This window comes from Dermacentor albipictus, chromosome 5, assembly GCF_038994185.2.
Source record: "Dermacentor albipictus isolate Rhodes 1998 colony chromosome 5, USDA_Dalb.pri_finalv2, whole genome shotgun sequence".
NCBI lineage: Eukaryota > Metazoa > Arthropoda > Arachnida > Ixodida > Ixodidae > Dermacentor > Dermacentor albipictus.
Window position 1 is genome coordinate 47,240,634 of NC_091825.1, and position 22,921 is coordinate 47,263,554.

The 22,921-nt window shown below is 43.8% G+C and overlaps 1 protein-coding gene across 4 annotated transcripts in view; it reads right to left on the reverse strand.

The window, feature by feature from the left end:
- Positions 1-22,921, reverse strand: part of LOC135899244 (solute carrier family 41 member 1-like) — a 65,628-nt gene that overhangs the window by 39,840 nt on the left and 2,867 nt on the right. For all 4 annotated transcript variants that reach the window (XM_065428522.1, XM_065428521.1, XM_065428520.1 and 1 more), the window contains 2 exons: positions 3,430-3,846; positions 399-506 (listed from right to left, as the gene is read on the reverse strand). In XM_065428522.1, coding sequence (XP_065284594.1) covers positions 399-506; positions 3,430-3,816 — 495 coding nt within the window. In that variant the 5' untranslated portion in view covers positions 3,817-3,846. The remainder of the gene's footprint in view (positions 1-398; positions 507-3,429; positions 3,847-22,921) is intronic.

Sequence of the window (22,921 nt, forward strand, 5' to 3'; positions counted from 1 at the left end):
TTTCAAGAAATATACTTTTTCTCAATTTCTCGGTCTCTAAGACCTATGTGCCCTAAAGAAACCCTAAAGAAACACTCAATCTATGTGAGATGCCACAGCATGGGTCTGCACACTCATTTTGACTAGCTGGGGTTCTTTAACGTGCTCCTAAATTAGACTACACAAGTGTTTTACCATCTTGCCCTCGCTGACAAAGATTACTGGATTACAGGTGTGTGGCTGCTAGCCTAATCATGCGTGAAATTTCTTGCTAGTCAGGAAACTCGCAGAGACATAGCGCTTGGTTTTTTCACAGGCAGCATTGCAGGGAACTCCCTTATGCCTGCCACGGCACCTTTTGTTCCAAGGGGGAAACCTCAATCTGACACAAGAGGCTGGCTTGTCACTGAGTGCCCCACCTGAGTGGAGAGGCGCGAGGCCAGAGTCATCTCCAGGTTGCCCTTGAGCCCCAGTAGCGCCGGCACGAGGATGAACAGCTCGGACACCTTCTGGAACACTTTCCAGTGCTGCAAGCAAGCAGGGTGACACAGAATCTTTCAGCATACAATTACTCAAAGGAACTTACTGTTGGGCATGTTGGCTGATACTTGGCGGAAGGCAGCGTAGCACAAATAAGACATGCACAAACAACAGAAGATGGGAGAGCACAGATACTACTATCCTGTCTTGTGAACAGCACCCATGCTGCCCTGCCTTCTCTCCTGTCATCTTTTGAAAGCTACGAACCAACTAGCCCCGCAATGTGTACTACTGCAATTCCTGTAATCTAAACAGTGCCCATGCTGCCGTGTCTCCTGTTCCACAGGCAAGTCTGTCTGCTGCTCTTCATGTCTACTTTACTTGTGCTACGATGACTTCCCAAAATACAATTACTTCTCTGGCAAGTTGTTCAGCCAAGCATACTACTCAATGCTCCTAGTAAACTCAAGTGAATGCATAAAAACACAGTGTTAGACTAAAATACTGCAGGCTGGATATGTCGACAATCCGTTACTTTCACGAAGAAGCAGACGTTCGAAAAGAATGAAGGCAAAAGAATGGATACTGCTCGCCCAGCACTCCTTTCTGTCCTTATTGTTTTGAATATGCATTGGCATGCTGAAGAACCCTGACTGAATTATTCGTTGCGCCTTTATGAGCCTTTACCAGCACTGGAGAGAAGTGCACCTTGGACTGTGACAGTACTGTACTTTGCAACAATGGTGCATTTTAATAAAACATTCTCATTTAGTTGGAGCAAACCATTTCTACATGGCAAGAAACGATTAACATAAGAGCCATCGTGAAGTGCTTTCATGACAGTTTGACAGCAAGACTTGTTTTTGCAAAACAGGATAAAAAACTATACTTTTGCACTGTCTTGCAAGTAACATTCCTAACAACAGTTGATTCATATGCGATTCCTTATTCGGTATTGAAATGTTGTGTGACACAGCCAAAAATCTGCCAATGGCTTGGCGAAGAGTTGTGCTGCGATGTAGAATCCAACCCCTCAACTCAAGTTTTCAGCTCTTTGAAGACAGTGGTCAGAATTGACAATATGAAAAAAAAAGGCTGATTTTTACGTGTGAGGAAAGACTGTCTTACAGACAAGAAGCCAAATCTGCAGGCTAGGTAGCAGAATGAAGCATTGCTTCCATTCAATAGCCTTTACCCAACGCTGAATCCCCACACACCTCTCTATTCTGCAGTGGTCCAGCTGTCGTAAAGGCTATTGAATGGGAACAATACATTTCTTCGTGCTGGAGAGAACAATGGTGATATAAAATCTTTGGAATAATTCTCAGAAAGCCTTTGTGGCTTGCTCTCACCCCCCAAGAGGATGGTGCCCATAAGGAGAAATGTAGCCAGCAGACAAGAGTTCTGGGCTAAAAAATGCCATTACAGAGTAGACAGCTTACAGAGTTTTGCAACTGTCCATTTCTACTCTAAAGCAACGAAATTTACTGACAGAGAAGCACGCATTGCTCAAAAGCATGAGACTCAGGGGTATTAGACTGCATTCCAATGCACAACATCAGCAGCCTTTCACTGCCTCATTTAGAAATACAGTAAAACCTCGTTAAACCGTACCCGCTTAAACAGTAGTTTCGTTTTAAAAGTAGTAAAGACAAATCCCCGACTCAGCGGCCATTGAACATGATGTGTTTTGTATCCGCATAAACCGTACAGCTTATTGCGTACGCATCGGTCGACACGTAGCATTTCCACTTTTCGTCGCGCAAACACGGCGGTACGTCTTCTCTATCGGGCGGCCCGGCAGAACAGCAAGCCTCAGAGATCGGAACAACGACCTCCAAGCGCCCTGTGCGTTTGCGCGTGACGCCACATCAACATCAACATCATTTCGACGCCATGGCAGAGAGCCATGCAGAGAGCGTTGTGGCATCGTGCTTGCGAGGACTCGCGTCATGCCGAAGCTCGGATAAAAAAGACGCCGTGTGCTCAGCATAGAAGAAAAATTAGACATCATCCGTGCTATCGAACGTGACACGAAGAAGTCGGTGCTGGCACGCAACAGGGATCTGCTGTTGACTACGGTGTGTGGCATTTGGAATGTGAAGAAGTTGCTCGGCAGTGCTGCTGCGACCGCGAAGAGATGTTGGCTACGAGGTTCGACTTTTTGCCGTCGTTGCCTCTGTTGTTGCCGAAGTGTCAACTAGCGACACGGACTTCACGGAAAGCGACAGCACGGGCGATTCAGGCCCGATAGTGGCAGAAGCTGTGCGTTACGTCAGCCTCATGGATGCAATCGTCGCGACGAGAAGAGGGCGCGATAATTTAACTATTCCAAACTCCGGCACCCGGCAATGAAAAAGGTGCCCCAGGACTTCTGCAGCACTGCTGCGCGCGTGCACGGAGAATACGTAATGCCAACGAGGAATCTGCCATGCGAGTGTTTGTCGAGAAGAGGGGGCTGGCTGAAAAGCTGGCACGCAGCTTCACTAAGTTTGAGGAGTCGTCGTGCTAGGCCACCGCGGCATCAAACGAAAATAACACTTTTGTCACGCGAAGTGAATAAATACTGCACGTTTTTTTGCCCTTTCATCGCACCCTCTCTGAGTTCCGTTTTCCACAGGTAAGTGGGCGATCTCATGCTATTTCGGTTAAACAGTACTACCGTTTAGTACGTACCTTTTCCGAGCTCCGGCCAACTACGGTTTAACGAGGTTTCACTGTACTATAATAATATAATGCAAACTGCTAGACAAGGACACATGAAGAGGAGATGAACACACGGCAAATTTCTTGGCAGTTAGCACCTTGTATGCATATCCATGTGCTCTTCTTCATGATCTAGTTTGAGTTACACTAGTATTTCAAGATGGCATACAAACAAGCCCACATTGCAAGCCTAGATGCTGCCACAGTTTTGCACTATCGTTGCTACTTGCATCAAAGACATGATTGTGACTGTATGAATCGCACCTGGATGACGTCCAGCACCAGTCCAGCACCAACTGTGCCAAACCCAGCAATGAGGAATGGCACAAACACCTGCACAGCCACCGACCAGAGGGCCTCTGGGGTGTCACTCGTAGTGGTTCCGGCCCTGTCACCTTTAACACCATCCGCACTGAGCCGCCGCGGTAGCAGTGGCTCCTTGTCCACCACCGTCACCTCCTCGTCGGCCGTCCAGTCACCCTCTCCGCCCGACTCGACATCATTGCGTTGGGCAGGAGTAGAGGAGGCCAGGTCACTGAGTGGCTGGCCCTCCTTGGCCGCTTTGTCGCCTGTCAGACGGGGCACCATCCTGTGCCTCAGTCCTTTACGGCTATGCGGCGGCGCATGGCCGGTCGGGGAAACAGAGCCCATCGCGACAGCGAGGGCATCGGCACGCTAACCCTGGAAGGACAAAAAGCAGGGATCAGCACGCTACAACGTGTGCAGTTTGCACTGCGAGCCGGAACCTGATAAGATACGCTCTCTCGGAAAAGTAAGAAAGCTCTCTCCATCTTGCATTTCATACTCCCAGATCTTTACCACAACGGTAAACAGTTGTTTAAGGATGGCGATTTGTGCTGGTTGACACACATTGGAAGTTTCAAAGAGCAGTGCAAGGACAAGATGAACGAGTTAACAAACAAGTGTCATCAGCGTTCATGATGGAACAACAGTTCAAAATTCAAATTATTGAGCTTAACACCCCAAAGCTGTCCACTGGTTTTTAAGGGATGCCATAGCACTGATTACAACTAGTCAGAGTCTGCACGCTGCCCTGCAACAAGACTGCTCGGTTGAAGTGACACCAGGTGCAAGACTTCTTGAGCTCAGCCAACATTTAGGTGACCATCTTTATGGCATAACCATCTTTATAAAGATGGTTATGCAACCATCTTGATAAAGCTCGCTTGTTTCTACAGGCTAAATTTTGAAGACATCAAGCATCAAGAGGGTGATGTGGAGCAGGTAGATGATAAAAGAGATTGCAGAATGAGTGAACAATATAGGCACAACCAGATAGCAAGTGCCAACTGTTCTTTTGTTACACTATAAAGCCAAGTCACCAAAAGTGCAATCTTCTTTTCTTTATATAATGACAGGGTGCCTTGGGCAAGAACACTGCTAATGAACACTGACACCAAAAATGTTGCAAGCACACACATGAAGCAGTACAAGCCACGCACACAAGAGCAGCACAGCTTACTTTCACCCTGCTTTCCTTTCACCTGGATACGTCTGAAACAAGTACAAATATTAAATCTCTTTCTCCCAACAAGAGAACAGAGAAAAATATGCCACACATGCAATCAATATTGTTACGTGATTATTAAAATTGTTAAGCTTGATTATCGCAGAAGAAAATGAAGGTCAAACTTCCCTTTTCTGTGATTTTTTACGGCAGAACCATTATTTTAGGAACTGTGCTATTTGCAGGTTAAAAAAGATATTTAATTAAATTATGGGGTTTTATGCGCCAAAACGATTTTCAGATTAGGAGGCACACCGTAGTGGGGGGGCTCCAGAAATTTCGACCACCTGGGGTTCTTTAACATGCACCTAAATCAACGTACACGGTTGTTTTCGCATTCCGCCCTCATCAAAATGCAGCCGCTGTGGCTGTTACTCGCAGATCTCAGAGTGTTCTTTTGTACTTGGGGTATCTCGACACAGGAAAGGTTAACGCTTAGTTGGTTGAGCATTTAATACATTCAGAAACAAGCATCATATATATAGAAATGATCCTGCATTCTTTAGAAAATTCTTCAGTTGAGAGTAAGCACGTGCTCCTGTCGTTCCTCTTGTCTTTCGTCTTTTTTTTTTCATTGCACTATAATGTTCCGAAGATGAATGTAAACCAGCTAGCCCACTTGTCCATCTTGCAACTTCAGGGCACCAACACCACTTGCCTTTCATTTTTCGAAGTGACTATAGGGAGTGAGCCCCTCATAGTAGTCACAACACTAGATATTCAGGAGGCAATAGCAGCCAATACAGAACCTGTATAATATAGCTTCGTCCCATTCGTGATTTGGGGCGCCATGGGAAGACACTGAACTTGCGACTGCAAGGTTCTTGGTTCAAGCCACGTGTATGTTAGTAGTTATGAATTCTTTTCTTGAATTATTCTTTTCTTCTTTTTATATATTATTGATGTTCTAGGTAGCTTAGTTTAAGTTAGGTGGCGGAGCTGTGGTTTGCATCCTTTAATTGCGAAGCAACTGTGACAAGTGAGAATTTGTGCAAGCACTCTTCTTATGAAATCGGACATTGAGTTCCAAGTGGAAAGGCTGCAAATCGGAGCATTGAATGATTTACATGTACTGCTCTAGGAGGGCACATGTAACTGGCAAACGAAGGGCTCAGCAGAGCACTCAAGATTTTAATTTTGTAGGCGGCACAAGATTTATGGGGCACCCAAAAGGCAGCAGGAGGGTGGGGGTATCAAAGCTGGAACGCAGGCTGGTCTGTGGATTAAGGCCGCCGACTGTGGACAGCCGATATTATACATCTTGAGTACACAGAGCCACTTTGGCAACCATGAGATACACCCTTGACACCCCCAAACCAGCGCGAGTTCCAGCTTTCATCCCCCCACAACCCTTTGGGTGTCCTGGAGGCACCGCCAAGGTGTACTAAATAATGACACATTGTTTACACTTGATACTTGCGCAAACTTTCACTTGTCATTGGCTGCTCCACAATTAAACAATGCTAACAACTCTGCCAGGTTAGGTTAGGAATGGAAGAAGCAAATATATTGAGGCGAAAGCCTTTCTAGGCTCATAGTGAAGTTTGTGTCAGCAGACCTGACTGCCAGAGTGTTCTCCAAAGCATCATCACGCCATATGAGGAGAGATTAAAGACAGATTAACCCATTAGGGACTGGTTTCTTTATTTTCTTGCTATCTTGAAATAAATGTCATATCTTAACTTACATTTATACTAATAATTCACATGCAAGAAATTATTACTCTTGCCTAATTAGTTTTTGAAATATAGCCCGTGACCATATGGTCACACTGGACCCTTACGTTACAGCAAAATACGCGAAGTTAAAAACATTTATTTCAAGCCATGAAACATCACAAAAAACATATATAGCGAATAGTCGAGCACTCATTTAGTGTGATATGATATAAATAATCGAATACACATGCGGACGTCATATCTGTGCACCGCGTGGTTGCAATTATCTCATGCACACCTCCACCTTTTGCCATTAGGTATTGGTGCACCAAAGTGGGCTACTGGGTCATACCGAGTACCAGTCAGGACATCACCAGTCTTTGGTATTCTGCGTTGACCAGGTCCTCTAGGCTTATTGTTCCATCGCATCAGGTAGCTTTGTGCAATTTGCCTGCGGAATTCCACCTGCGTGACGTTGAACCCTGTGCTACAAATTAGCGCCTAACCGTTGCTGATAGATACATCGCAAAGTGAAGTGAAAATCGGCCACCACCACTTTTTGCCATGGATTGCAATCCTATAGGCACCTGCATTTGCATCCATCTGGTCCGTACCTCCTATAAATCTTGTACTTAGCAACAGTGTTCGGATGGGCCACCTTCATTCGCTTCTTCTCAACATACGAGTACTTGCCCTATCGAGTACGGCATTGTCAAAAAGATCGAACAACTCAGCAAGTGAAAAGACCCTGTAAGCAGCAAAGTTTGGGTCGGGAAATATGCCAAGGCTTGTCTGGAGATCACCCTTCGTCCACTTAGAAGCAGTGGATAATTTTGCCGGAATGGCCGCATCAACTACAGAAGAAGAAACCTCTGATATTCTGTCACCTTGCTCGCCGGGGTCGTCATCGTCCGAGTCGCATCCACCAATGCGGCGTCCGTCAGAGAAAACAGTTTCAGCGCCGGCTAATAGCTACCACCTGCTTAGAATGTCAATGAGCCCACCTGAGCCTTCATCGGCCGAGTTTTCATCCGAATAGGTGCTAGCCTCTGGCGGCTCGATATAAACCACTGACACGTCGTCATGTTCCTCTATGACTGCTTCGCTATTTCTTCCAACATCAACCTATTCAGACAATAAAATAAGAAATAACCACTGTGGGAACGCGCCAGCAGCCGTGCACGAGATGAGAATGCAGTTAAAAAACATAAAAAGTTAGGTAGCCTAAAGGCCTAGCGTGACCATATGGCAACGCGCAAGATAACACGCACGTTCATGGATAAATCAAACATTATTCTTTCACAAATGCTCATCGAAGGTCACATATTCAAAGAGCAATACGGAGGTAAGGATATCTGACTATTTCTTAAACAAGTAGTAAAAAAAAAAAAACACTTACCCCTTGGAGCGATGCATGGCAATGCTACTCGCAGAGCAACACTTATTTCTGCACTTGCGAGGGGCTCCCACAAAAAGACTGACAGCTGCTGCCACTTGGTATCCATAAAGGGAACTCTAATCTGTCAAACAGCGCGTTAAAGGCGATTTTGGTGCCGTTTTGTTAATCTTAAATGAAATCCACTGTGCAGACTAACGTGACCATATGGTCACGCTGGTCCTTAATGGGTTAAAGAATGAAAAAATTATTGATAGTGACAGTTAGAGAATGATAATGTTATAATAGAGATTGCTAAAGGTTAATAATGACTAGTAATTACCAATAATGACTACTAAAAATTCAGAAATGACCAATATGTCTAACAACAGCTTGTAATGACCACAATTGATTAGAAATGACTAGAAATGTGTCTAGAACTCACTGACTAGAAATGTGACTAGAAATGACTAGAAATTAGTAGTAATGACTAAAATGACTACAAGTAACTGGTAATGACGACTAATGACTTGTAATGACTATGGAATTATCAATGTCTAACGACGTCTTGTAATGACCACAATTGATTACAAATGACTAAAAATGCTCAGTAATGACCAGTAACGACTAATAATGACTGGAATGCCTTGCAATGACTACTAATGACTACGAAATGAGCAATATGTCTAACGACAAATTGTAACCACTACAATTGATTAGAAATGACTAAAAAAGCTTAGTAATGATGAGTAATGACCAATGATGTTGTGTTGTGTTGGGTTTAATGGCGCATAAGCAACTCAGGCTATCATGCACCAAACACAAGTTAAAATTTCTTTTAAAAAATTCGGTCACCTCGGCGACGATCCTAGTCTGGGCAAGGACTCCGAAGATCCCAACAAATTAAAGACTTTAGTCTTCTGCAATATGAGAAGTTTGGTGAGGTGTATCACAATATAAAGTTATGGGTAGGATCATTTATAGTTTTTCAAGGATACCTGCTTCTCTTAAAAAGCTAATAACGTGCGATATCGACAAGTGCATCTTCACCTAAATTCAATGCTGGTTGAAAGGGAATATGTTGATTATAAAACGAAGTAAGGTATTTTTTCCTCAGTGTTTCAAGTTGCACGCATGATAATACGATGTGGTTTACAGTAAGTTCATTTCCGCATTTTTCACATCCAGGCTTGTCTTGTTTTGTTAGAAGGAAGTTGTGTGTAAGGTACGTGTGTCCGATGCGACGGCAACGTAAAATGACTTCGATGAAGCATTCTAGGTGTGAGCATGACTTCCATTCTTTTATGGCAGGTTTTACTAGGTGTAGTTTATTTGTTACTTCATTGTTCCATGTAGTCAGCCATTTATTTATCAGTTTATGGTGCATTAACTTCATGCAGTCTTTGCAAGGAATTCTTGCTTTGATGATCTTTTTATATTGAGCTTTCACTGCACATTCATCAGCTTTTTCGTTCCCACCGATTCCGACGTGACTTGGCATCCAGCAAAATTTTATGTTGTGTCCTTTCCTTGTGGTTTTTCTTATGTTATGTAGGATGTCGCCAATTAATGGTGTAATTGCATTTCTAGGGTGAAGTGCTGTTAGTGCGCTTAGTGAATCTGCGTGAAGTATGCTGTTTTCAATGTTCTCATATATTATGTTTTCTACAGCTAGAGAGATTGTGTAACACTCTGCAGCAAAAACAGATGCATACTGAGGTAGCCGTACCATTTTTTCCCAAACATATTGTATCGCGGCCCTGCAAATGTATCCTGCTGATTTGGAGCCATCAGTATAAAACACTGTATTTTTTTTGTAAAAAACACGCGTATTTTTTGTTTAGTGCTAAGAATTCTTGTAGTATGTGTGCATGTGGTCTTTTTTTTTTTTTTTTTGAAGATGTGTTAATGTGAAGTCGCACACTCAAGGTTGGCAATACCAAGGTGGGAGTGGATCGGGTTTTCGGGCTATCTGAAGCAATGTGTCCATTATGTCTAATTCTTGGCACCTCTCCTCGAAGCGGAGGAGGAGTGGTCTTATTGCTTGGGGTTTGTTGGTAAATAATCTTCGTGATGGGCACCTTGTAACTATTGGGTAACAGATGTGTTTCGGCAGTGAACGAATTTTTAGGATGTATGAGCATGTAAGCATGGTTCTTCTGTCTGAAAGGGGTGGTTCATTTGTTTCTACATACAGACTGTGTATAGGAGACGTCCCATATGCACCAGTTGAAAGACATAAACCTAAATTATGTACTGGGTCCAGGCGGTTCAAATATGACTTCCTTGGTGAGCCATACACTATGGACCCATAGTTTAAGCAGGAGCGTATAACAGAACGGTAAATGTGTAGGAGGCATACCCTATCAGAACCCAAGTGTTTGCGTGAAAGGACTTTAAGTATGTTCAGAGATTGAGATGCTTTCTTTTTCAGCACATTGATGTGCAGAAGGAAGGCGAATTTCTTGTCAAAAATTATGCCTAGAAATTTGTGCTCGTTTTGGATATGTAATTCGGCTTCATTCAGGTGTAGGGTGGGGTATGTCTGTACACCTCGTTTGAATGAAAAGAGAATGGCCACTGTTTTCCGTGGAGAAAAGCAGAAACCATTTCTTTCTGCCCATGTTAATAGTTTATTTATTGTTAGCTGTACCTGTCTTTCACATGTTAGATACGAGAGGCATGGCGATCGATACCCCGCACCTCCACCAGGTATGTTACGTAGGAAGACGCAGGCGAAAAGCTATAAAGTATATTTACAAGGGAATACACCGCACTTGGCCAAGAGGCAACAGCCCTTGCTAGCCTCCAATCACCGTCGTCTTCTCACTGCTCGCCTCTTCATCATTGGAAATACTGTTCTGTAGCACTATGTTTGATTACGTGCAGGCCATCTGAAGGTCATCGACATAGGCTGAATACATAATAGATTTTGAGATTATTTTGCTAATAGAATTCATTTTTATAATAAAGAATGTTGTGCTTAAGATGCACCCCTGAGGTATTCCATTTTTCTGAACAAAATTTTCCGACAGGATTGAGCCTAGGTGCACATGGAACGAACGGTTAGACAAAAAGTCTTTTATGCAGTTCAACATCCTGCCGTGGATGCCAAGATCGGCCAGGTCTTTAAGAATCCCGAACCTCCAGGTTATGTCATATGCCTTCTCTAAATCGAAAGAGACAGCAAGGCAGTGTTGCTTGTGTATAAATGCTTTTAAGACTGTGTTTTCAAGATGTACTAGATGGTCATTAGTGGAGGATGCTTTTTTAAAACCACATTGATGGATATCGGAAGCTCACGCGTTTCTAGAACAAAGGTTAATCTAGTATTCAGGACATTTTCAAACGACTTCGCAAGACAGCTGGTAAGAGCTATAGGCCTATAGCTACTGGGGGATGTTAGTGGTTTTCTGGGTTTCAAAAATGGAACAATAATAGCTTTCTTCCATGCTTCGGGTATCTTCCCCGATATCCAAACTTTGTTAAAAAAATTTAAAGGCGCTTTTACAGCATGTTCGGAGAGATAGCCTAGCATTTGGTAATGTATTTTATCGGGGCCAGGTGCAGTTTGTTTACCAGCAGACAGTACTCTGTGGATTTCTTGAACGTTAATTAAAGTATTGTATGGTTCATTTCTGCTGCCATTTATCGGTAGTCTTTGTTTCTCAGCTGTATTTTTGAATTTTAGAAATGATTCTGTGTAGTGTGATGAACTGGAAGCTACCGAGAAATATTCACCCAATATATTAGCCTGTTTTTCTATGCTTGTCTGTATACCGGGGGCTGTGAGAAACGGAACAGTGAATGGGGAGTAGCTGTTTTAGCTTTCGTACCTTCTCCCACATTTGTTTTGACGTGGTTGAGCTGTTTATAGAGGACACGTAGCTTCGCCATGAATACTTTTCAACTTTGTGGCGGATATATCGAGCTTTCGCTCTAGCTTCTTTAGAACTTATAAACTTTTCTGCCGTTGTGTATCTGCGAAATATTTCCCGACCTTTGTTTTGCTCTTTTTTCGCTTCTCTACATTCTCGTGTACACCAAATTTTGTGATATTGTTTTATTACTCCAGAGGACTGAGGTATAGCCAGGTGTGCAGCGTAAATAATACAGTTTGTGAAAGCTTCATTTAGTTTGTCTATGCTGAGATTATTTGACACTATCTTTTCTAGGCTGGCTTTCTCTTGAAATAGGGCCCAGTCGGCTAAATGGAGCTTCCACCGTCATGGATTTGTTTGGATTACTTCCGGTAAGGATTTTAAGCTGATCAGTACAGGTAGGTGATCGATTCTATATGGGTTGTCTAATACATCCCACTTTAATTCAGTGAAAATAGAGGGTGAACTGAAGGACAGATCGATGCAGCTCATTTTTCCTGAGGTAGGTGAGCAATAGGTGGGTTTTCCAGTGTTTAGTATACAAAGATCATTACTCAGTATAAGATCCTCAATAATTTGGCCTCTTGTATCGGTTTTGTCACTACTCCAAAAGCTGGAGTGCGCATTAAAATCTCCGACTATCAAATACGGCTCTGGTAGCTGTTCTATAAGGTGTTCCAGTTCATGTATAGTTACTCCAAGATGTGGCTTCGGGTATACACAGCATAATGTAATTATTTTAAATGTGTGCAGGATGGCTGCTACAGCTTCTAATTTAGTATTAAGATGATGTTCTTTAGCTGCGATCCCCTCTTTAACTATAATAGCAACACCACCTGAGAGCCTGCTTGCGTGCTCTCTGTTGCAGCGGAAGACTTTATACTTTTTGTGTATGTTTTCATGTTTGGAGCCTAAGTTTGTTTCTTGGAAACACAGGGCCACAGGTGAGAGTGTGGCCAGTATGTCTTTTATGTCATTTATGTTATGTAAAAGTCCCCTGCAATTCCAGTGTATGAAAGTCATTTTGTATTATATGTGTAGAGTGAAAGAGGATCTAGGTTGTGTTTTCAGACCCCTTGATTCGAAGCCTCTTTTTTGTGGCGATCCAAGGAGCCCCGCCGTTCACCCGACATCGACTGTACTGGGCTGCCTTGACTTGTGTCCATCGTATCCTCAGAGACGCTGGACGTCCATGCTGGATGCACAGGTACGTTTAAGTTGGGCCTCGCCGCGTGGAGAGGGTCCCTGGAGCCTGCTGACCTGGGGGTCCGCACAGCTTGCTTTTGAGGCAGTGGTGCAACGCTAGCTGCGTCCACTGTGGGCGCTGGAGGCTCTGCGCGAGCCTCACTATGTGTGACCTGGGCAGGCTCTGAAGGCCGCTGTGTTGCCGCGCCCTGTTGCAGCACAACAGAATAGCTTTTATTTTGCACCAATGAAAGTTGCTTCCGTGCTTCCCTTCGAAAAAGATCGAAGAGGGGGACAGGAAAAGGCGACTGCCTATTTCCTCCAGGTAGGTCAGTCTGAAGGTGCTGTCTACGTGAAGCAGAGGCCAAAGAGGTGTGTTGCCTCCGCCGGGGGGCCTTAAAGGTCTAAACACCTGGCATTGGCTCAACCCCCAGGATCCCCTTTCTCCAGACACGGCTAAGCCGCGCATGGCTACACGCAGGAGCGTCCAACCCTCGTGTGCTCGGGTACGTGGTGTTGCAACATACCGAATGCCTGCTGACGCAGGCGCCCCGGCGAGTATTCACCAAAAATGACTGAAATTACTTGTAATGACTACTGATGACTACAATATGACCAACATGTCTAACGACAGCTTGTAATGACCACAATTGATTATAAATGACTAAAAATGCTTAGTAATGACCAGTAATGACTGAAATGACTTGTAGTAACTACTGATGACTATGATATGACCAATATGTTTAACAATTCGTTAAAATGACTAAATATGCTTAATAATGACCAGTAATGACTAATAACGACTGAAATTACTTGGAATGACTACTAATGACTATGATATGACCAACATGTCGAATGATGGCTTGTAATGACCACAATTGATTAGAAATGACTAAAAATGCTTAGTAGTGAGCAGTTATGACAACACAAAAGAAGAGAAAGAGAAGAGGCAAAGAGAAAGAGGCAAATGACAAGAGGATGAAGAGTAGGCTTTGCTGTTCGCCTCTTAAGAGAGATCTTAAGAGGCCCTGTAATTTTTGTCTCTGGTAAACTTCTTGAACATGTGATTGTACCTAACATTTCACAACACTTAGAAAAAAAGAATTTTTTTTTTTCCTAACCAGAACGGATTTAAAGAAGGCGTTTCCTGCGAAACTCAATTACTTGAATTTACTAATGACCTTCACGCAAGCATGGATGATAATTCCCAGACTGACTGAGTTTTCATAGATTTTTCAAAGGCCTTCAATAGTGTTGCACATGGACGTCTGTTTGCCAAACTATATTGCCTTAACCTCAACTCCCTAACCGTCTCATGGTTTAAAAACTCCTTGACATTCCGTAAACAGTTCACAGTCATTGACAGCTACTGTTCTGATAGGTCTAATGTTACATCCAGTATGTTACATCCGCTGTACTTCAGGGTAGTGTGCTGGGCCCACTTTTATTTCTCATTTTCATAAATGACCTTCCCTCAGGTATTTCATCAACAATTCAGTCGTATGCGGATGACTGCGTCATGTAGTGAAAAATTCAGGTGCATTATGGCCACATGGTTCTTCAACAAGACCTTGATCGAACCTCCCATTGGCTTTGTCATGATTATGTTCTACTTCTCTGTGCACACACATGTGATCGGCATTCTTCCCTAGTGTTCCCCATCGCAAATGACATTATACACAGATAAACGCAAGTAGATTACCTTTACCTGTAGTTGTAAACCATGAATTGTTGATTTAACTACACTCTTGACAACAACTCTATTTCCAGCACATCCTCATATAACTATCTAGGAATCCATCTTACACCAACACATATCAACACAATTACAGCAAAAGCATCACGTACACTCGGCTGCGGGGTTTCAGTCTATTGTAGTAAGTGTGGGGGTTTGCTCGATTTACAACACATGCTGTGGCGCTGCTTGGCGTTGGCCGGTGATGGTTCTCGAGGTGAACAGTGGTGGCAGCGAATGCTGCACAGTGAAGTGCTGGCGGAACAACTCAGGGCTGTCCAGAGGGCCCGTGTGATAGCAGAGGGGCTCCGCCTCTCTGTACCGACGTGGGAGTGGCCCGCATCAGTCCCAGACTGATCCCTCAGGACCTAAATAAAGTTCTTCATACCATACCATACTCGGCGATCTGAAGCGTAACCGTTACGATGGTTGTCAAACTACTCACAAGCTAGCATATCAAACATTTGTCCGCCCTCAACTTGAATATGCTGCACCCATTTGGCCACCTTACCAAACTTATCTAATCAATGACCTTGAAGCTATTCAGAACCGAGCCGCTCAATTCATCATCAGAGATTATAGCGTACACTCTATCGCAACAAACATCAAGATAGCACTAATATTCCTGCTTATAGAAAAAAAACTCTCAGTGCCCTTCCAGTCTGTGAAGAAGGATGACCAGCGAAGCTGAGCATGTGAAACCCTTAATGGCGAACTGCACCTCCGCCACGGGTCGGCCCGGCATAACACTATCTTCGGTATCGGCCCATGTATGGGGAGTGTTTAATGCCTGCTTCACCTCTGCCGCGGGTCAGGCCGGTATTGCACTATCTTCGGGATTGGCCCAAATATGGGGAGTGCTTAACGCCTGCTTCACCTCCGCCGCGGGTCAGCACGGCATTGCGCTATCTTCGGGATCAGCCCACGTATGGGGAGTTTTTTGCTTACCACACCAACAACAACGCGAAAATTTCCTTGGACAGTAGGGGTATACAGCTTCGCTGTGAAGCTTTGAAATATTTCACTACTTCGTTTGTTGCACTCGGCAATTTACAGTGAGCATTTGTTTTCCTTAAATTCCAGCAGTGGGCCTTACCTGCCGGCAGCTCCGCGGCACGGCACTGCTGTCAGTTGAAGATGACAGTTGTGCTACACATGTCCATGGCGTACGAGGAACGAAGTGTGATTTGTTTTCTATGGAGCAAGGGACGAATGCCCATCGAAATACACTGGGAAATGCAGCCCACATATGGGGAAAGATGCCTCACTTTGAGAAGTGCGAGGTGGTGGTGTTGCGAATTCGCAAAAGTTCATGAAAACTTGCATGACAATGAGCGTTCAGGGAGGCCGCATGCATCGCATTCTAGCACAGCAGCATCTCAAATTTAATGCTGCGATGAGACAAATGTCTGAACCGGTGAGAAGACTGTGTGGAAAAATAGTGTAGCGTAGGTAAAATAATATGTATATTTGTAATTACCTGTGTGTACCTTATTTTGGCTGATAAAAAATAGAAGCAAAGACTTTCTGATTCACCCTCGAATGTTGCACCTCACCTCATGGTTGGAAAACGAGAGCTCCCGGCAGTATGTGCACTAAGCGACAGTGAGACAGCTGGTGCATTTAATGGTTTGAGCGTGTTTGCTTGTTGCAGTTACGCAACTTCTGTCGTCGATGACTGAGGAAGTCTATCCACATCCTGCTTTTTACAGACACTTTTTTTCACGGAGCTGCATATTCTCTAAACGGAATTTGCAAAAATATGTATGACAGATGCCTTGCAATGCCTTTTTTCAACCATTACCAAAAGGGAATGGGGAGTAAAACCCTTACGTACTATATCTACATACCCGGCATTCTTTGTGCACATACGTGTTTAATTTCTACAGATAAACCTCAGTTGTGAGTGCTGTGCTTTGCCTGTATGTTTCCTTAATGTTGTGTTACCCGTACTGCGCTATGATACATCATGCTCACGTTACTTGTATACACCACAAAGAAGAACAGTGCAAGAGATACACAAACAAGACAGCACAACACTACAGTGCTGTGGTGAAACTCGCTCTTGTCTATGGCTTTTCTGTGCAGCACCGCTTTTATAAGGAAGTAATTGTTGGCAGGTAGCAAACAATTCAAACATGAACTCCTAGCAGCTAACAGCCTGGCATTTCCTTTGTCATGCCAGCCACGTTACACTCGTTCGGCCTATGGACATCCGACTTTCACAAACAGCATTCGAATGGGAAAGCCAGCTGTGACAGTTAAACCTGGTTGATGTTATCTCACTGGCAGCAGTGTGAATCAGATAAGGCTCTCCATTGTGCAATGGCAACATTTTCAAGCTGTGCATATACTCATTTTTAATTTAGGCAGTTCTCTAGAGCAGATTTTCGCCTTCCACTGTTAATGTTTCCGCAAGAATCAATATAAAACATTGGGCAAATTTGCAACAACAAAGGCAGCATGATGAATACATTTCTTTTCTTTCAGTAACTTCTGTTAAGGAAACATGATAACGAACAATGATTCCCAGGAATGGTCCTAAGAAAGGTGGCAGATGTATCATTCAATTACTGGAGGAGTTTTCATCCAACTTTGACGGGACCCACAAACCAATTCAAGTTATATTTGCAAATTGAAGTGAATCAAGCTTGAATTACAGAGGTTGCAGTTTAATTACATCCTTTGCCAAGTCATTTCTCGTAACAAATCCAAAACAGATGATGCAGTACATTTGTCACATTCACCTTTGCTGGTTTAGCAAGTCAGCGAACACTGAGACAAGCCTCTTATTTTAACGTTGAGCAGCTACAGATGCACTATTCTAAAAGCTCAAAATTTTTTCATTTATGTCCATCTCAAAGGATTCTTAAAGGATTACCGAAACATCTTGCAACCTAAGAAACACACTGCAATGAGTGCAGTGACTTTCAATTAACATTTCTGAAAAAGACCTAACACAAACAACACTATATTAAGTGCAATGTTTGCTTTCTTCACTCACCCTCAACTGACGAGTTACTCTCAGCTGCGGTGGCGCCGATAGCAGTAACCTGCTTACTGCTCCTTTCATTCAAGGTAGGCAAAAAAATTTTATTCTAGGGTTGTAAGTACCAGCACCACAGTCTGCTTATTAGGCATGCCATAGTGGGGATTAATTTTGACTAGTCGGAGTTCCTTGTTGTGCACCCAATGCATGGCACATGAATGACACGAGAACACTTTCGAAGGTTCCAAAGGCGCACTGCAGATACGTCCATCAGGCAGGATACGCAAGGAATTAAAATTTGAAGCATCAAAAGATTAAAATTATTACAACGCCAAATTTTTGTCTGTCACTGAACTACAACTACAGGACTCACTGTGCATATTTTGAGATTTAATAACATTGTTTATAAAGCCATAAATGTGTGCCCAGTCACAATTACAACATTGTTTATAAAGCCATAAATGTGTGCCCAGTCACAATTACATACATTAAATTCTCTACATCCCAGTATAAGGTCAACATAGCAAAACTGGTAAACATATAAAATTAATTGTAACTATGTTTTGAGACAGAACTTATGTTGCACTGGTAATAAATTGCTAGAGATGCAAACAATGCATTATAGCACAGAGAAGTACTCTCATCAGACAAACACTGTCGTGCAATTAAGATAGCATACAGTACAGTTTTCTCCTACACAGAATGCCCAGTTAAAACTTGGCCACCGATTTGAGCTCAGCTATCACACCGAGGCCTGCTGAACTGATCTGGGTAGTATATGTTTAGAAGGGTAAAGATGCGCCAACCAGCCCAGTTCAGCACACTCCTGTAGTTCATTTCTAGTTCCTCAGGCCACTTCTCTTCTGTTTCCTTGTGTTGTGAGGTCATTTGTTATTTGCGTTACCTTTCTTGCCATTGCGTTGTGCAAGGCACATCTCTACACAGAGGTCTACTGACTATCTTGTATACTTAACTTGCAGATATAGATTGCACGCCTAAAGGTTTGCCTGGCTCACCATACAATGGTCATTTTACTGATAAAGTTCGGGAACCTTTTTGTTACATTGGCTTTAATTTTACTTGGGTGTTCCCTTTAACTTTGGCCATTACTGCTGATTTGGAATTGTGCACAGCCCTAGAGAGGAATGCTAGAAGACAAAAACAGCCCGATTTTACAAAAATCAAGCGAAATTAGAGTTCAACGTACCAAAGTAAATCAGGGGACATGAGGATGACCAAAGTGGAGAGCTCTGTACCAAATCTGACCATGACAGCCTCCTGAACATGTACCTAAATCCAATTAGTATGCAAGCATTTTTGCATATTTCCTCCATCAAAACTTCAGCCACCACGGTCAGGAATTGAACCCGTGATCTTGTGCTCAGCAGCACAAAGCGCTGCAGCCACTGAACTACTATAGCAGCTATCCATTGTGTTACAATGGGCTAACCTAACCTAACTCAACAAATCAAACTGGAATGCATTTTTACAGGGACAGGTTTTTCCCTTGACTTTATTTCTTAATAGAGGCAACAGAGGTTTGATGGGGCTACTTAACTGGTTGCCATTTTGAAATTCCCTGCAAATGTCAGAATAGCAACCCTCGAGCTCCCTGCCTTTCAGTTCTTCGAATTTGGCTGCACAAAAGAAAATGTCTCTGCCAGAGTCCACGTGGATGTTCGTACTTTGGCCAAACTGGCCAAGGCAGGAGAAAATAGAACAGACGCCAGCATGTAAAACCTCGCCATTCATTGCTTCATGTGAACATACCATGCAAACTTAGGAGACAGAACAATACTAGATAGGGGTGACTCAGGGACAAAGGGGGAGACATAAGATGCCTTCCACATGGCAACAGGTTTGCAAGGAACCTGCGTCAATGTGCGTTTCTCTATACTACATGAAAATGAAATCGAACTGAGAACAAATAGGTCAGCAGCTATGCGAGGTGCATGTGAATAATTCATTTATTATGTATCTCTTTGTTGCAGCATTTTACCTTCGACCTTTCAGTGCATGCTTTTTGTTCTTTGTCGTAATGCACATATGTGTACGTGAGTGTGCACGTTTAAATATTTTTTTCACTACCTTTTGTTCAAATCAAAGCAGCTCAGCGAAGCTTGAGATGCTACACAACAAAAGACTGCTGTGACGATTTCAATGGATAATGCTATGGCATACACGGCTGCACGATTCATCAAGCACCATGCTGATAGCAGGTGCAACGTCACATTTATCAATGCCTCTGACAATACTCTTGGTATGCCTCTATTGTAGGGCACAACAAAAATGCAGAACTGGGAAGGAAAATGCTTGCTGGTTTGAAATATCACACACATAAAAAAGAAAGAACAAAATTTGATGGCACAACAGTGTATTTCAGTGCTTTCGTATCGCAAGCATGTATACTAGAGCCGTTAGAGTGAGGAAGTTGCAATAAGAGTAGACCATTAACAAGACACTCTTTGGTCAAATTCACTCATAAGCTGAAGCAGTTGGGGACCTTGCCCTTAGCTTCCCAAACACGAATTTCCACGGTCCCTTTGTGCTTGATCCAAATGGAAGCTTGAGCTAGTTGGTTCGACATCAGAAAGAGTATATCAGCGTGAAGGATGTGGACGAATGCAAGATGCTGGCATATGTCTACAGCACCTGTATGTCTCTTGCGTCTTCCCTTGATCCATGTCCAGGGGTGGGACTGCCCAAAGTCACTTTGGAGCAATTTTTTGAACAAGTAAAATTGCATTTTGGAGTAGTTTGGAGCAGACAAAACTGCATTTTGGAGCACCTTGGAGCAGACTAAATTTCATTTTGGAGCAATTTGGAACAGATAAAATTACATTTTGAAGCAGGTTGGAGCAGGCCAATCTGAATTTTGGCAAATAATGGAATATGGCAGAGCACTTCAAAACCACAATGAAACACAGAATAAACGAACATGAAGATAACATGAGAGAGTATGTCGAGACGCAGCACGCCGCATTCTTTTTCAACATATAAAGGCGAGAACATCGGTGGCACTACAAGCGAACTATATATTCCTGTGTCGACGCTCATGATGATAGTGGAAAATTTTCTTAAACTATGCGGTCCAATCAATGTGGTAATGTAATTTCTGGGTCACCATATGTCACCGCAGACCCAGAGAGCCGCAATCAACCCTGGGCTGGTATAACGTAAAGCTATTCCAATCTGTTTTTATTGCGATAGCAATTATATGGACACTCCAGGCGCATTTCTACCATTGGTGTCGCCGTGACGTTCCGTACAAAGTCCAAGGGTGATAACGTCATTGCCACATGCCATATGCTGTACAGTATGTGCGAGAGAAAGCTTGTGTGCGAGGGTGAGCCAATGATGGCAGTACAATATTGCACTCCCGAGGGAGCACAGCGGGGAGGAGGCACACCGTTTTCTGTCGCACGCAAGGCACTGGGGGAGGCAGCATTCTACTCCGGCTGCTGCTGGGCATGGCACAGCCGTGCAGGCTCTATCCGGAAAGCGATCTGCGACGGGGACAGAGTGCAAGTGCTGATAGCTTCATGTGCGCTGTGTTTTCGCTGGTTAGTTCGAGTTGAAGCGAGACACAGCACGAAGGTCAATTTGTTCGCTCATGCGACCATGCTTCCTCACCCCAGCATTTTGACAGTGAGTTTCCGTGGTCAAGTGAGATGTGTTCGTGCCTGCTTTTGCCCGCATGACACCATGGTCGTTAATTTAGCTACTATCCTTACTTCGTACAGCTGTCTTTTGCCATCACAATATATGCTTTGCCTTTCAAGAGAAACTGCAACTTTTTATTCCTAACCAGCCAATAGATCAAGATGGCTCAGGCCTCTGCCATATAGGCGTAAAAACAGATAGGGAAAAGGTTTACATTATACCGGCCCTGGGGAAAGGGACACCCGCCCACCTGCTGAACACGCTGAAGCACACGCTTCCCTAATATCTAGTTCGCACACAGTGCTGTCAGCCTACTTTCTGTTGTTTTGCGCCTCAGCTATAGAGAGCGCCATGCCACTCGACCCACTCAACCATATTCTAGTACACTTTAAATACAGCTGCCCAAGTGGCCGCGCATGCCGGCCACTTGCCAGAAGCATAAAAAAGTCCAGTGTTATAAGCGGGAAATTCTGCGCGAGAGGCGCCATTGTGCCGTGTGCGGCATGTGAATGGCAGCACTCTTTTTTGGAAAATGAATCTGCTCAACGTTCGTGGTCACTGCCAGGGCATGTACATGCTGAAGCCGCTCTGGTGCAGCATGGTGCAATTTTCCTCAATTTTCTGTGTTTGGCACAGGAATTTGCGTTTGTATCAAGATGGCTCAATTGGCGCAGGAGTCCCACCCCGGCAAGTCTTTTGTGCTGCTTTACCATTCCTTTATGCCTGCCTTAACCTTTCGACTGCTGGGTTTTTCTTGCATGTCTGTTTAGCAATGATTCCATGCTGCATAAAAGCTCGTTTTTTGCCATTGATTTCACCTTAGTCAAAATTCGTCAACAGCTCATAATTCATCGACAGCTAATAAATTTTCTCATCTGTCAAAGCATCGACGGACCTGCCATGCTGACTTGACATGGCTACCCTGCTGGGACAAAGCAACAGTGCACCGAGACAGGTGCTCTACCTAGGGTTGCCAACCGTCCCCAATTTATAGGGATAGTCCAGACTTTTCGATAAATGACCTGACCAAGTCGGTACTGCCAAGTGTCCAAAATTTTTTTCTTCATACTGTATAACAATTTCAGCGAAACCAGTATCGTTTACGGGGTTGGGAATTCAAACAGCCCAGAAAAGAAAACACTTTTTCGTGTTAGCCTTCAAGTTGATGAAACATGGTGCTCAGAAACTGATATTGCTACAGTGTAAACTTCTACATCGAGTTTTGCATGTTCCAGTCATGTCCCTCTTAGGATACTCCACGGCCAGCTCTTGCATACCAAAAAACCTAACCGCTTCACCACGACTGCCAACGACATAAAACGTGGGCTGACGTCGGTTAACACATGGAAATGCACACGGTGCTCTGTGCAAGACTGCACACGTAAAGCTAGCGCGTCCATTGGTGACGCTGGTGCCACGGTTTGCCACGCAATTCTTGGGTGTGCAACTGGGATAATAAAACAGAGTATCTTCGGAAGCAAACACATTTTTCAACGTATTGCCAGCACTTCAAGAAGTGCAAGATTTCTCATTCACGACCTGCAGTTTTGCTAATTCCATCTTAAAGAGACAACTGGGGATTGGAATGAGCTTCCAAAAGAATTAGTGAATATAACAGATTAGTGGCACTTTCTTTTGTTGTTACCCGCCGTGGTTGCTCAGTGGCTATGGTGTTAGGCTGCTGAGCACAAGTTCGCGGGATCGGATCCCGGCCACGGCGGCCACATTTCTATGGGGGCGAA